The 16,300-nt window shown below is 38.2% G+C and overlaps 1 protein-coding gene across 2 annotated transcripts in view; it reads right to left on the bottom strand.

Moving 5' to 3' along the window:
• Nucleotides 1-16,300, bottom strand: part of EDIL3 (EGF like repeats and discoidin domains 3) — a 439,395-nt gene that overhangs the window by 158,562 nt on the left and 264,533 nt on the right. For both annotated transcript variants that reach the window (XM_059061090.2, XM_059061089.2), the window contains one exon: nucleotides 2,994-3,175. In XM_059061090.2, the coding sequence (XP_058917073.1) occupies nucleotides 2,994-3,175 (182 nt within the window). The remainder of the gene's footprint in view (nucleotides 1-2,993; nucleotides 3,176-16,300) is intronic.

Raw genomic sequence — 16,300 nt, forward strand, 5'->3', positions numbered from 1 at the left:
GACCCAGTTAGTGTTGAAGGTGGTGGTTATTTATTACTTGGAAAAACATCTGGGTGAGGAAATAAAGGTCAGAAAAACTTGAAAAAAAAATAAGAAAAAAAAAGCTTTTTGTTTAACTGAATTTATGGCACTAACCCCTTAAATTCAGAACTAATTACAAATATTGTGGTACTATCCATAATTGCATGCTGAGTGTGTACATTTAAAAATGGTCATTTCAATTTTCATTTCATCAAGACAAGGAAGATAATGAAATTGAATACTAATTAGGGCATGTGTCTCATACACATGAAAGATTAGGGGAATACTGTGCTCATTATAAGTGAGTATAAGTGCTCAAATGTTTCATTTGAAGGACTGAATATAAATAAAAGAATTAAATGACAAGGGAAATTACTAATGCTCAAACAAAGAATATTTGGTACATAATTAGACTTCCCAGAGCCTCCTAGATACTATTTTCCTTTAAGAAAGGGATATACGTTTTCTTTTTAGAAAAATAACTTAGAAAATAAAATGTTATTAGGGAATATAATAACATAATACTCTGAACACAATCATGGAGTACGTATTGAATAACAATGGTGAGTTTTCAGTTTTCTTCCCATCATATGCAAGATTTCCTCATCTAATATAAGCCCTTTTATTTTACTTTTACTTGTTTTTCTCTAAGAGTTCATTATCATCTTCACACCAAAAGAAAAATAATAATAACCATAGTAATAATAGTAAAAGACTGCCATTAAAAGAAGTATTTAATTATTCTACTTAGGTTGATAAGATTATATTTAATCTAAGTTCCTCTAAGAGTCTACCACTGTCCTGTTTCACTGAGGTTATTTCTACCTATAATCACTGGGATAAAGAAAACTTAAAATTCATTCACACCCTGAAAGACTTCTGCATAGTGTTAAGTAGGCAATAAACCGTGACAAAATAAATGAAAAATCAGGACATAAAACAATCATAAGGTGTTTCTCAGAGAAAAGAACTGCCAAAGTGTGTTATTTATGGTTTATTGAAATAGGAAATCACTGACTCTCACAAACAATTTGTCAAATAGAAACCCTGATGCAAACCTGTGATATCATCTCTCAATTGCTCTACAATTTCTGCTATGAATCATAATTTCTAAAGTTTTATCATGACATCAATCCTATAAATACATTTCATAAGGTCAACTTAAAGAATGGTCTCTGGAATGATTTTTAACTAATAGAATACAAGCATTTTTTGTTGTTTTGTGTTAATTTAAAACTTAACTGGAACTTCATTAGTTTATGATCAAAACTGTACAAAGTTGTCATTTCCACTCTCTGGAATTTTCTTTGTGCATGTAGCTGTAGATTAGAAAAATCATGTGCAACTTAAGAAGGAATTTCTGCAAATGCATGCAAATTAAATTCATAAAACAAAACAAGAATATCAGGCAACCACATGGAGCCATATAGATAAAAGAAATGTATATAGGATATGTAAAAATTCATAAGAAATCTGAGCAAAGATATATCTGAAGGAGGTTTTGGCCCTGTTTTGAAAGTAATACAGAAATCATACTACTTGGCCGTAAATCAATTTCCCTTTCTATTAACTGCCTATAAAGCAGTCTCTATCTTCTGCTATAACATCACATCATGGATTCCTATCTCAAAAATTACCTCAGACTCAAACTATGTAGTCAACAGATAAAACAGATCAGCTACCTAAACAAATCAAAATTCTGTAATAACTCCCTATTCCAATGGAATAAAGCCAAAACCTTTTGTTATTCATAAATCCTGTGGCGTGCTGAACTCACACACTAAATTTGAATGCATTCCTCTAGCAACCTAAACACAGGTCATGATTTTCTACATGGTGTTGCCCAGATTCTCACCTAACATCTTGGATCATGCTGTTCCCTTGATATCTGGTCTCTATTGAAAGCCATCTTCCAAGGCCTATCTTAAAAGCTATCTTCCAGTGAGGCTTTCTCATGATAATTAATTACTTCCTCCTTTGACCCCAGTGTATACTGGATTTTCCCTCTCTTCAGCACACATCAATGACTTGTTAGATGTTGTTAACATGCTCCCCACCAACAGAGGTATAATCTTGGTTTGATTACCTTTTCTGTCTCCAAATAGGTAGTTTCCTGTCTCACTTCAGCTAAGGGCTCAAAACATATTTAAGTAGATAAAATATAAGATGCAGGCATTACTACTCTCCAACACATCTTTGGGAAATCACTTAGTCTCTTGGTATGGCATTGTTTTCTCATGTTTTTAAAAAAGAGCTGGGCTTCCCTGGTGGTGCAGTGGTTGAGAATCTGCCTGCCGATTCAGGGAACACGGGTTCGTGCCCTGGTCTGGGAAGATCCCACATGCCACGGAGTGGCTGGGCCCGTGAGCCACGGCCACTGAGACTGCGCGTCCGGAGCCTGTGCTCCGCAACGGGAGAGGCCACAATAGTGAGAGGCCTGTGTACCACATACACACACACACAATAAATAAAAAATAAAAAAATAGATCACTGATCCTAATAAATAAGAATATGAATTGAAACACACTCAGCTATTGAAAGAGGGCGCTAAAGACATTTGAGGTATTATCATAATCCATTGCATATTCTATATTTGCACATATGGAACTACTAATAAGAGAAGGAAAAGAAACAATATTTATACTCTTGAAGTATCAAAAGTTGCTACTAAATGTTAACACAGTACTCAGGAACACATGGCATATGTAAAAACCTCCCTCTTTGATATGTACCTTAAGATTGTGATATTTATAACCCACGAATTTTAACATTTTTAACCCTCTTAAAATACTTTCCAATGGAATGTGCATGTTTCCCACAGTTTCAGAGTTTATAGTCCATTTGGACTCTAGCTAAATCAACCTTTCCTCTGTGACCATGAAGAAAATTCACACTTTGGACACCCACTATCTTCTTTGTGAAATGACTCGGGTCATTCCTTGCCAGTAACCTTGTTCCATCCCATCTGTTACCTGAATCCATGGCCATCTGTCATTTTCTGCAGCTGTCCAGGCATTTATAAGCCCCTTCTTATTAAGACGTGCATAGTAGGGATACCATTTCTGGAGTCCAAAAAGAGCTCGGTGGGTAGATGAAGCTGTGATTTGCTGATTTGAAATGATTCCACCTTCAATTCCCAATGGGCCCGAGCATTCTGGGAACAAATGAGGAAGAAAAATTGAATGTATTAGAAATAATCCATATCAAAATATGGCTGTTAGATTTGATGGGAGATATTTTTAAAGTGATTTCAACGTGGACCATCATGCCATTCAAGCCCCTCGGAATTTACAGACTTGTTACTGATCACTACACGAAGGAAATAATTCTTGTTCCTCATGCCACTCTCTTCTTCCTTTGCTTTGAATGTGGCACCTGAACAGACAGGTCCCTTCTGCACTGCGATTCTGCGTTATGTACTGTTATCCTTTGCTGATCAAATTAACAAAAGTGCAATGTCCTTAAAAGGTCTCTCTCATATTCTATATTCCCATTAGCATGCCTCACAAATCATAATTCCTCAATAAATATCTGTTGATCCATTATTTCTTGACTAGCCTACACCTGAAGTTCGTATCAAAATCATTTTCATACTGACTTAGCATTTCTTACTTCTATAACTTTTGTGTGTGTGTGTGTGGTACGCAGGCCTCTCACTGTTGTGGCCTCTCCCGTTGCAGAGCACAGGCTCCGGACGCGCAGGCTCAGCGGCCATGGCTCACGAGCCCAACCACTCCGCGGCATGTGGGATCTTCCAGGACCGGGGCATGAACCCGTATCCCCTGCATCGGCAGGTGGACTTGCAACCACTGTGCCACCAGGGAAGCCCTATAAATTTTTTAAGTTAAATTTTTATAACCACTGTCAGTTATGCTTCCACAAAAAGGGCAATGTGTAAATCTGTCAACATTTAAAATTATTATAATAATAACTTGTGATATGTTATAAATAACAGGAAATATGTAGACAAATTATTTTTATAGAGTAAGCAGGTAAGCACTCAGACATTATATCGAGCAGTATAAATACCACTCAGTAAATCAAGATATTAAAATATTTACATTTCGAAATCCACAGCTCTACCAATTGGGATTCTGCACAGACATTTTAGCTTTTTTTCTTTTATTGTTCTTTAAATTTGCAACTTAGAAATTCAAGATAAATTTCCTAATAAAAATTTTAAACACTAAGATTAAAGCATAACATACTCAAATATGTTCTCAGATACCAAATGTGTTTAGATTTTAAGATTAGAAATGAAGGTAAATCAATCTAAAAATTATATATGTACTATATATCGTATACATTCAAATTTCTTAATTATTTCCTAAAATTTTACCAGAAAGTACATTTATTGTGAATTCAGTTTTGAAAATACAGAACAAGTAATATGATATAATGAAAAGTAATACCTAGTTTTCTATTTTTTTTTGCGGTACGCGGACCTCTCACTGTTGCGGCCTCTCCCGCTGAGGAGCACAGGCTCCGGATGTGCAGGCTCAGCGGCCATGGCTCACGGGCCCAGCCGCTCCGCGGCACGTGGGATCTTCCCGGACCGGGGCACGAACACGCGTCCCCGGCATCGGCAGGCGGACTCTCAACCACTGCGCCACCAGGGAAGCCCTCTAGTTTTCTTAATTTCATTAACATTTCATATACTACATTCAACTTATTGCAAAATTAGATTTGTAAAATAAATATGATAATTCTATTATAAAATACACTATAATAACATACTAGAATTCCTGAAAATATGAAAGGAACATACTGCTGTTATTAAATGTTAGTGTATATAAGTCAACTTGTTCAGTGATTGCTACCAAGCATATTTTAGATTTTAATTACTATTGAAGTCTAATGATATCAGTAATTAAATGTTTACACTCAGATTGAGATTGAAAGGAAGAACTCTGCCACCGGACTATAATATTTTAAAAAGTTACAAAGATGTTTCTCATTGGTAACCATTTTTTTCACTAAGTGTAAACATGTTTCTTTTTTCTATTCCAAGCTCAGATAATAAGTAGTTCTAAGCACATTACTTACTAACATTTCCCCAATGAATTTAAAACATTTAAACACTTTTTATGACAACAAAAATGTGTGGATAAGTAATCTTCTTAATCAGTTGTTATTAGTAAAGATGACATTAATACAGCAAAAATTGCATCTCTGTGGTTGACAGTTGACAAGTCATTCACTTGATAAGTTAAATTTAGGTAGTAAGATCTTTTCTAAAGAATTGTATTTAGAACTCTTTAGCACTTTATAAAGGTGCACTATATCATTTGAAGTCATTAAATTAAGAAGCCATTCGTTTTTAGAATAGCAGTATTAGAAGCCACTGATAATAATCTGATTTCCACATTCCTAAAAAATTAATGTTGAAAACTAATATGTTGAGTCTTTGGCCTCTTGCTTTGCTTTGCATTTCAAACTTCAAGATCTTTACAGATTTCATAAAAGCACTAAGAAACTTTCATGATGCTCTTTGATTTTAAGCAAGTGCAGGAGCCTGGCTTTTTAAGAATATTGCCATTAAAGAGAGTCTCAAGGATGCTTGTCCTTGATTTGTACAATGTTTGGATGGAAAAATGCAGCAGGCAGGGAGGCCATTTATTGTAGGCCAGTCAGTGGCATGGCAGAGTTAGAGAGCCAGCTTTGATTAATTAAACTGCTTCGCCTTAGGAAGAACTGTGTACCATTTAGTTGTTTACTTCTAAAGACCTTATGCTGAATTGGATATCTTCACCGAATTTGTAACCATTTGAAACAAAATTAGACCTCAAACTACACTATTCAGTATGTCTACTTTGTCAGCACTCTTCACCTACCAACCTCCCCGTATTAGCTACTATATCAACAAACACAGTGGCTGTGAACTGTTGCATTATCATATAGGCCAAACACCAATGAGCAATTTAAAAAATATATTTGCAATTTTTTTACTCTGCCATAAGGCTCCCAATCTTTGTCATGACCTCAACAGTCATTCATTCAGATAAAATATAATTTAAAAAATATATTGACATGTTATATTTATATAGGGCTTCACAGCTTACAAAATATTTTCACATGAGCTATCTCGTTGTGATGTCAAACGGATGAATATTTCTTTTCTCAGTCCTCAATTCCACAATTTTTTTTAAAAATAAAGTTTTGTAACATTCACTTACATATATACTTTATGTTGTGGATCACTAAAGCCCAGCAGAGGGAACATGACTCTGGGGGGTTCCTGACCAAAGCATGAGTCAGTGAGGTATCAGTTTAATTCCTTAAAAATTGAGTGGTTTTTCTCATTTAAAAAATTGTGGTTATGGTGACCCCTAATTCACCAGCAGTGAGGTAAGGAACGGTAAACAGTGCTTTGCCTTTGTGACTATAAATTATGAATAATGAGCTTGGTTCTACAAGGCCACTTGCATTTCTCTCTTTAGAGATGAGGTGATCCTGGCCTTTTAGCTCCTGTGGAGCAGGCACCAGATCTTACACTGCAGCATCCTTAGATGCTCACAGTGGCTTGGCTGGTACACAAGAAGAGCTCAATAAATATGTGCTGAATATTGGTACTGGGGACCTTTTTTTTTTTCCTAAACAGCAAACTAGTAAGCAAATCCAACTCTTATACTTTATTTCACACTGGAAAGTTGTCACAACACCAGCTTTTCCTCACTCATCATTTGGACCACAATCAAATGGATGTCATCATACTAAAATCCAATTTCCTTTTGCCTGTGCCATCCACTTCCCCAATGTCCTATTAAATGCAACAATTATAAAAACTAATGAAGGAGTTGCAATTCAGAATGCAAATGATTATACACCTAAGATTAAGTGACCTTAAGCAGCAAACAATAAGGTGCTTAAAAGAAAGATAAGATGGAGATATACACTGCTATCACTATCCATAAGTGGGGGAAGGATATTAAATTATACTTGAAAACAATATTAGATGAGCATTCTGAAGTTTGAAAAATGCATCCACCTATGTTTCCTCACATAATCAAAATAACATTTCAAGGAAAAAAGATTATTACTCCTATTTCATAAATGAGGAAACCTTTGAGGAGGGAAGTTGAACTCATAAAAGATGAGTCTAGAATTTAAGCCAAATGCTCTGTGCACAAACAGAAAGTAATGTCAATTGATAGAGTGAAGAGTTCAGTAATTCTTTAAAAGTTGATTCTGAATTTCCTTTTCTTCTGTGTTTTTATACGCGGATATGTGCATAAACATACTAGGATAGAAGATAGGAAAATTAACATGAAGGAAACGTGTAGAATATTACTAGTGGTACTCAGGATATGACAGAGCTTTCACAAATTGGGATACCTTAAAATAGTAGACAACAGTCTGGCAGTGAGTCACAGAAGTAAATATTGAGGTATTATGGTGGTCTGTGTCCCTTTACAGGTGTTAAAAAATTGACCTACTACCATTATTGGCCTATATACTGCTTATCTAACATGGAAAAGTTTATTCAGTCTTGACTAATTTATTGACCTCTTACTACATGCCCATCTATTCATCAATATATCTATCCATCCATCCATCTATCCATCCATCCATTCTCCATTCATTAAATTCAGTTTTGAAAAATGCATATTCATTAAAGGCCTACTATATACCAAGCACTTTTCCAGGCAGTGGAGATACAGCGATGAACAAGGCAGAAAAACTCCCAGCTCTCAGAGTTCATATTCTAGTGGAGAGACAAACTATATACAAACACTTAAATAAACAAGGAAATACCATAAAATGATAAATGAAAGAAAAAAAAGGGTGAACCAGGTGGGAGTATGAGCTGATGAGAGATGGCCTTTCTGAGGGGTGACCTAAATCTGATCTCTGAGAAGCAGGAGTCAGCTACTGCACTAGATCTACTGTACTGGTTTTCTGAAGGAATCATTTTAATATAATAGAGCAGAGGCTGTGATGTTGGATGCACAGGATTCCCTGGGAGAATGGGAGAGGGAATTCTAAGCCAGCTTGGGTTTCAGGGAAAGACTTCCTGGAATAGAGTAGGGATTAACATCGTGAAGAAGAAAGGAAGGGCAGACAGAGAGATAGGAAACAGCCTGGTATGATTAGGGAAGTAGAGGCAGATCAGTATTACTAGACCAAGACGGGCCGGTCAGAGGATAGTCAACGATGGGATGAAGAAGCAGAGATACCCTAGATTATCTTGCTGAGAAAAATGGATTCTACTAGTGATGGGGAGCTTTTGAAGGATTCTACGGTGATATTGTCATTTAATATAAATGACTTAAGAGGGGACGAAACCATGGCCAAATGGGAAGCTACCACGATGGTCCAGGTGAAAAATGATGCAGGTCTGAAAGAGAAATGGAAAAGAAGAAGAGTTCAAAGCATACTTAGAAGTTGAAATTGAGCAGAGCTAGTATTAATTAGATGTAGAATGGAAGAGAGAAATGGAGTATCTTCAAGGGTGACAGATCGTAAATAGCAGATAGCAGCTCCCAGTTAAGGGATTGGCCATGTCTTACAAATAACACCTTTGAATCTAATTCCTTCCTTAAAATTTTATCAAAAATTATTCTTGCTGGTGGATTGCATTTGAGGGTACCTGTTTTAGTCCCACCTGCTATTACCATGCAGAACCCTATGGGCTACATTCACATCAACCAGGCTGCAGTGACAGGATTGAAAATTGAAAACCTGCCTCTAAGCTGAGGCCACACCCGGAACTTCCTTGCCGCATGGCTCATCCATGTGTGTACATCTGCTGTCCCACAAAATGGGGAGCCCCTTTGTAGACAGGGATTATATCCCACATAGTATCCAGCAGCAAGCCTCATTCTTAGCAGAACATTAATCTTAAAATAAATATAAAAGGTAAATAAACAGTAAAAATTACAGCTAACATTGTAACATTTTATTTGTGTAATTTATTTTTATTTATTATTATTTTTTTGCTGTACGCGGCCTCTCACTGTTGTGGCCTCTCTCGTTGCGGAGCACAGGCTCCGGACGCGCAGGCTCAGCGGCCATGGCTCAGGGGCCCAGCTGCTCCGCGGCATGTGGGATCTTCCCGGACCGGGGCACGAACCCGTGTCCCCTGCATCGGCAGGCGTACTCTCAACCACTGCGCCACCAGGGAAGCCCCGAATTTATTTTTAAATTAAAAAATTATTTCACTTAGTCTCGCAAGAGCACACAGATACTGAAGCCTTTAGAAGTTGTTTATATGCTGAGTAAAGAGGGAGCGCATTTCTTCCATAAGAAAAAAAATGGACTGGCAATCAAATGGGTTACTTCTCTTTCAACTAGTTGCCACAAAGCAACCAGGTATTTCTGAAATTGTCCACCGTTACCCCTAGAGTGGGACCAGTGGCAATTTGATCACTGTCAAATATGGCAGTAGGACATGGTGGTCTACGTTTCCTGACCGTAAGAGCTGTGTTTATGTATCTTTGGTATTGTGCTTGCTTTTGTCAGATTCAACAATAATCCTACATTAATGAGTCCAACCAACAACGATTACCAAAGGCTTTTAGGTGTCATTTACATAATCAGTTAAATAACTGCTTTGCCTGAATTGTCTGAGTGGCCTGAAAATGCCTCTGACCCGAGGCCCTGCTGTTCAGATGAACTGAGTGATGTCACCTGGAAGGCTGAGCAAGAACAACTGGGCCAGCTGGGGCCAAGCCTCACATGCTCTCCCCAGAGCGACTTCTCTGCCTTTGCCAAGTTCACGCGCAAATAAAATAGCTTCAAAGTGAAGTCCTTCTCACTCTGCAAATTCATTTTCTGGAGCGTGGCAAAGAATGGCGTCTGTCTTTTATTGATCTTTCAGCTGACAAGGAAGCAGTGCCTCAAGATGTCTCACATCTTGTTCCTGAGTGTGCTGATTAAGCCTTTCAAATGAGGGAGATGCTTGGCTGAATCTGTAACAGGAATGTACTGCTTTTATTCGCTCTATCTTAGTATCCAGACATCTTCAGAATGAAAGGACTTCAAATTAAAACCACGTAAGAAACAAATCTTTAAACATCTCCAGTCTTCTCTTTCTCTGGGCATCTCGTCTTACAGGAGTGTGAGACCTCTGCTGTGCTTAGCATAGCACGATAATTGTGCTGAACACAAGCACTGGCGAAGGAATTACTGATGACCTCCAATACTGCAGAAGCGAATGCTGATTCAAGCAGAAACTTCCCTCTGTGCCACCTGGATCATGGCCTTTCTTTTATTCCTAGTGTTTGTTCTACTTTAGAGTTGTCTTGATACTAGGTTCTAAGTTGGTGAGGGAGAGATCAAGGCCACTATTCCTCACACTGCGGCTCAGAGGTTATCAGGAGCCCTGAAGATTTTTTGCTTGTGAGTCTTGTCACTTAAGCTCCCCCCTGCCCCACCACACACACACACACACACACTTGCTGACTTCTCTCAGGCTATCATTTTGTTGGTGTCGTGGACTGGTGTCAGAGGAAAGAGGACAAGGGACAGAACGACGACAGGCAGTATAAGAAAGACTGATCTCAGGAATAGGGTTTGGATGCACTGGTTTGGTGGTAGGAGACCAGGGAGATGGGAAGGAGCTCCCTGCACATGGTGTGACAATGTGAAAGTGGACACGCACAGCACAGCCTTCCCTTCACTCACAAATCCCTGAAGAGCACCCCTGGGGTCAGCCAGCTGCCCCTCATTGCACTGGAAGTGATCGCCTTAAAAGGACTTAGAGTGAAAATCCCATTTGGTGTTTCTCTCCACACTTAGAGAATGCTGCTTTGTGTCAAGACATAGATTTCACATATGGCCACAGTAACGTTGCTTAGGGAAACCAGTAGCTGAAAAATCATCAAAATGGTTTCCAAAAATTAGTTAAGCGTATTTGGAATTCACATAAAATGAATGTGTAACTTGGAGAAAACTCTATTTCTTTGCATCAGATGGGCTGCTTACCCTTGATAAATGCTAATTTTCTTCACAATCTTGAAGATTGATTTTGTGATATGTGGCCACTAAAGAATTTTCCCCATGCTATTAAGAACTGTATTATTTTCAATATCGAGAAGCTAATAGGCGCCCGAGATGAATGATGAGGAACAACTATTTGTGCATATTTTTCCTCTTAGATAATACACTTCTTAAAGGTAGAAACCATGCCTTTTGTATTATTTATGTTTCCAAAGCACTTAGCACAGTGCCTTACAATTGGCAGTTCTCAATATTGTGGGTTAACATAAATTAAAACAAATCATTGTTGTTTTGGAATTACTTCTCTTCCTTTTTTGAAACTGAATTAATCTTCTGAATGTAGATATTATCACTCTAAGGATTCTACATACTGGGTGGGTGTTAAAATCAGAAATTCTATAGGGAGGGTGGGAGGGAGGGAGACGCAAGAGGGAAGAGATATGGGAACATATGTATATGTATAACTGATTCACTTTGCTGTAAAGCAGAAACTAACACACCATTGTAAAGCAATTATACTCCAATAAAGATGTTAAACAGTAATAATAATAATAAAGAAAGAGCATGACAATTCACCAAGGCATAGAAAATATGCTTAGTCATTGTGTGACGTGAAGGCAAGCACTGTTCAAACTATTCTTGATACATTTCTTACAAAGAAATAAACACTTTCCTTTTCAAAAAAAAAAATCAGAAATTCTTTCTTGGTATGCTGGAACACATGAAATATAAAAGAATTAGCTCTTGGAGGTAGGGGAAGTATCTGGAATGAAAACCAGCCTTCATAAAGTTACAAATTCAATTCTCAGCCATCTAGCTATTTTCCTGTAAAATGTGGTTATGCTTTTCCTCACACTGTATTATCTCAAGTCAATTATGATGTATTATCAGTTTAAATTGTTTTAAATTCCAGAAAAATTAAACTCATGAATAAGCTAAATTTGAATAGGAAACTGTCCATTAATATTTCCCCGATCTAATTTTTGAGCATATCGATGCAGAATGATAGTGTTACTTAAATAGCAAGGCCAATGGACTCTAGTATTCAAAGGCCAAAATTTGTATTGAGATAATTCACAAAGGTCAATCAAATCTAATATTATCATCCTGTCACAGCTAACTGCATTGCCATAGGACTATCAAAGAGCCGATTTTAGTTTGTTTAAGATATATTCTTTCAAAAGAGAAAAGCATACGGGCTTTTCAAGCACTGAATGTACTTTTGCAGCCAGGCAAGATTTCAGTAACTTGTACTCAGGCTTCCACTTACACTACACAATTCATCTTCTACCAACTATGAAGATAACAACATGGTTTGATGAAACATTTGTCTGTAGAGTCAAAAGACTGCAATTCAAAAACCTGCAGATGTATACCTATTCTTGCCTTCCGACAAAACATACATCTGTACAGGAAAGAGCAAAAAGGGGTATAATGCCAAAGTAAATGCTAAAGGTGGGATGCAGTTGCTCCAAGAAACATGAGTCGAATAACCAAATGTAAATATCCAAACACTGCTATGCAGAAAACACTTTTCCACACTTATAAGTTATTTACATCTTTTAAGTGTCTTTGCTAAATGCATATACGGATAAGTACTGCAAGGCGTTGCCTCTGAGGTTTTGTTATAGCAATATGATTGGCATGTCAAACAGATTTTTATTTGAGGAATAGTCTCTGTCCCATATCCAGTTATCAGCTATCTGGTCATTTTTTTCCTGTACAATGCAGCTTTGCTTTTCTTCACGCTGGATGTTATCTCAGGTCAAGTATGAAGTCTCAGTGTTCCAGAGGTCAAAAGAAACTAAGCAAGAAGAGGATAAACAGGAAGGCATTGCAGATGGCAGGTACAGCATAATGAGCCCTCTCTAATGCTAGCATACTTTGGAAAGTTGGTGGAACAAAGGATGGAGGGCAAAATGGAGCCTGGAAGTACACAGTAGATGATTTGATTATTTGAATTCTAGAGATGTCTACATGTATATTCACTGCTAAAAATATAAAGAAGCGTTTGTCATAGAGAAAATAAATACACAATAATCATAGAGTCAGAGAACGGTTAGTGTTGGAAAAGGGAACTAAAAGTTCTCACAAGTAATTTTTTTAAGTCTGCTCTCAACTTCACAACCTCAGCTCCATTATTTTTCCTCCTTCCAAACTAAATAAAAAAGTAAATCATTTGTCAGCATTTGCAGTATAGAACTGAGATAGAAGATGAATTCTTGATGATAATGCATTTACTAATTGAACATTCCTAGAGAAGAAAGTATCACAAATGCTTTGCATATAGTATTTGCAATGATTTTGGTAGTTCTGAAAGGGAAAACTCACTGTAGAATTTTAAACAAAACAAATGTAAAGCTACAAAAACAAAGGATGCTTTGTGAATTTTATAGAAAGAGCATTCTAGGAGAATTTAATAGAGTAACAATTTTATTACAAATCTGTAGAATCTAAGCTAGCTTTTCATACATTAACTCTTATCTGAGATTCATATGAGATCTATTTTATAATGTAATGAATATAGGTCAGCCAATTAAAATAAGAAATTTAACTTTTGCTTCTTTTCAAAGTAATTTTATATAATAATGGTAGACCCTGATATTTTGTTATGTTCAGGTTAAATGTTCATTTTTGTTGGATAATATTTGTAGAAAAAGCAACTAAAGTGTGTATCAGAGCTACCTAATAATGCAAACATATATTTCAGAGAAGTAAGTTATTAAAAACCTTAAATCTGGATTTAAATCTCAACTGCTGAAAAGAAGATAGAATATTAGCTATGTTCAACAAAATATTCATAATGAGATACATTGTTACTTTCTGGTACGTTCAAACAGAATACATTACTATTATGTAGTCTGATCTAATGATTAAATAACTAGGTATGCTTCTTATAAACTTATGTTAAGAATAGATGACAAGGAGGGACCTTTAAGATGGCGGAGGAGTAAGACCTGGAGATCAACTTCTTCCCCCAAAATACAACAAAAATACATCTACATGTGGAACAACTCGTGCAGAACACCTACTAAATGCTCGCAGCAGACCTCAGACTTCCCAAAAGGCAAGAAACTCCCCACGTAGCTGGGTAGGACAAAAGAAAAAAGGAAAAACAGAGACAAAAGAATAAGGATGGGACCTGCACCAGTGGGAGGGAGCTGTGAAGGAGGAAAGGTTTCCACACACTAGGAAGCCTCTTCACTAGGGGGGACGGGTTGTGGAGGGAGCTTCGGAGCCATGGAGGAGAGCACAGCAACAGGGGGGCAGAGGGCAAAGCGGAGAGATTCCCACACAGAGGATTGGTACCAACCAGCACTCACCAGCCTGAGAGGCTTGTCTTCAGGCTGAGAGCCGAGGCTCGGGCTTCGGAGGTCAGATCCCAGGGAGAGGACTGGGGTTGGCTGTGTGAACACAGCCTGAAGGGGGCTAGGGTGCCACAGATAGCCGGGAGGGAATCCAGGGTACTCCTGCCTAGGCAAGAGACCATTGTTTTGGGGTACGCGAGGAGAGGAGATGCAGAGCACCGCTTAAACAAGCTCCAGAGACAGGTGCAAGCCGCGATTATCAGTGCGGACACCAGAGACGGGCATGAGACGCTAAGGCTGCTGCTGCAGCCACCAAGAAGCCTGTGTGCAAGCACAGGTTACTATCCACACTTACCCTCCTGGGAGCCTGTGCAGCCCGCCACTGCCAGGGTCCCATGATCCAGGGACAACTTCCCTGGGAGAACACACGGTGCCCAGGCTGTTGCAAAACCACGCTGGCTTCTGCTGCTACAGGCTCGCCCGACATGCCGTACTCCACCCTCCCCCCAGCCTGAGTGAGCCAGAGCCCCAGAATCAGCTGCTACTTGAACCCTGCCCCGTCTGAGCAAAGAACAGATGTCCTCAGGTGACCTACATGCAGAGGCAGGGCCAAATCCAAAGCTGAACCCCAGGAACTGTGCGAACAAAGAGAAAGGGAAATTTCTACCAGAAGCCTCAGGAGCAGCAGATTAAATCTCCACAATCAACTTGATGTACCCTGCATCTGTGGCATAACTGAATAGACAACGAATCATCCCAAAATTGAGGTGGTGGACTTTGGGAGCAACTGTAGACTTGGGGTTTTCTTTCTGCATCTAATTTGTTTCTGGTTTTATGATTATTTTAGCTTAGTATTTAGAGATTATTATCATTGGTAGATTTGTTTATTGATTTGGTTGCTCTCTCTTTTTTTTTTAAAAAAAATATATATGTATATTTTCCTTCTTCTCCTTTTGTGAGTGGGTATGGGTATGCTTCTTTGTGTAATTTTGTCTGTACAGCTTTGCTTTTACCATTTGTCCTAGAGTTCTGTCTGTCTGTTTTTCTGGTTTGTCTGTTGCTTTTTTTTTTTTTAAGTTGTTATCATTGGTGGATTTGTTTCTTGGTTTGGCTGCTTTCTTCTTTCTTTCTTTCTTTCCTTTTTTATTATGTTTTTATATTTTTAATTTTAATAATATTTTTTCTTTCCCTTCCTTCCTCCACCCCCCTCTCTTTTTTCCTTCTGAGTCGAGTGGCTGACAGGGTCTTGTTGCTCCGGCTGGGTGTCAGGCCTCAGCCTCTGAGATGTGAGAACCAAGTTCAGGACACTCATTCACCAGAGACCTCCCAGTCCCACATAATATCAAAAGGCAAAAACTCTCCCAGAGATGTCCATCTCAAAGCAAAGACCCAGCTCCACTCAACAACCAGAAAGCTACAGTGCTGGACACACCATGGCAAACAACTAGCAAGACAGGAACATAACACCACCCATTAGCAGACAGGCTGCCTAAAATCACAATAAGTTCACAGACACCCCAAAACACACCACCGGACGTGATCCTGCCCACCAGAAAGACAAGATCCAGCTTCATCCAGCAGAATACAGGCACCAGTCCCCTCTACCAGGAAGCCTACACAACCCACTGAACCAACCTCACCCACTAGGGGAGACACCAAAAACAACAGGGAACTACAAACCTGCAGCCTGCAAAAAGGAGACCCCAAACACAGTAAGTTAGGAAAATGAGAAGACAGAGAAATACACAGGAGATGAAGGATCAAGGTTAAAAAATGAAGAGGAAATAAGCAGTCTACTTGAAAAAGAATCCAGAGTAATGATAGTAAAGATGGTCCAAAATCTTGGAAATAGAATGGAGAAAATACAAGAAGAGTTTAACAAGGACCCAGAAGAACAAAAGAGCAAACAAACAATGATGAACAACAAAATAAATGAAACTAACATTTTTTTAGAAGGAATCAATAACAGAATAACTGAGGCAGAAGAATGGATAAGTGACCTGGAAGATAAAATAGTGGAAATAACTGCT

Source organism: Kogia breviceps, chromosome 4, assembly GCF_026419965.1.
Source record: "Kogia breviceps isolate mKogBre1 chromosome 4, mKogBre1 haplotype 1, whole genome shotgun sequence".
NCBI classification, from domain to species: domain Eukaryota; kingdom Metazoa; phylum Chordata; class Mammalia; order Artiodactyla; family Physeteridae; genus Kogia; species Kogia breviceps.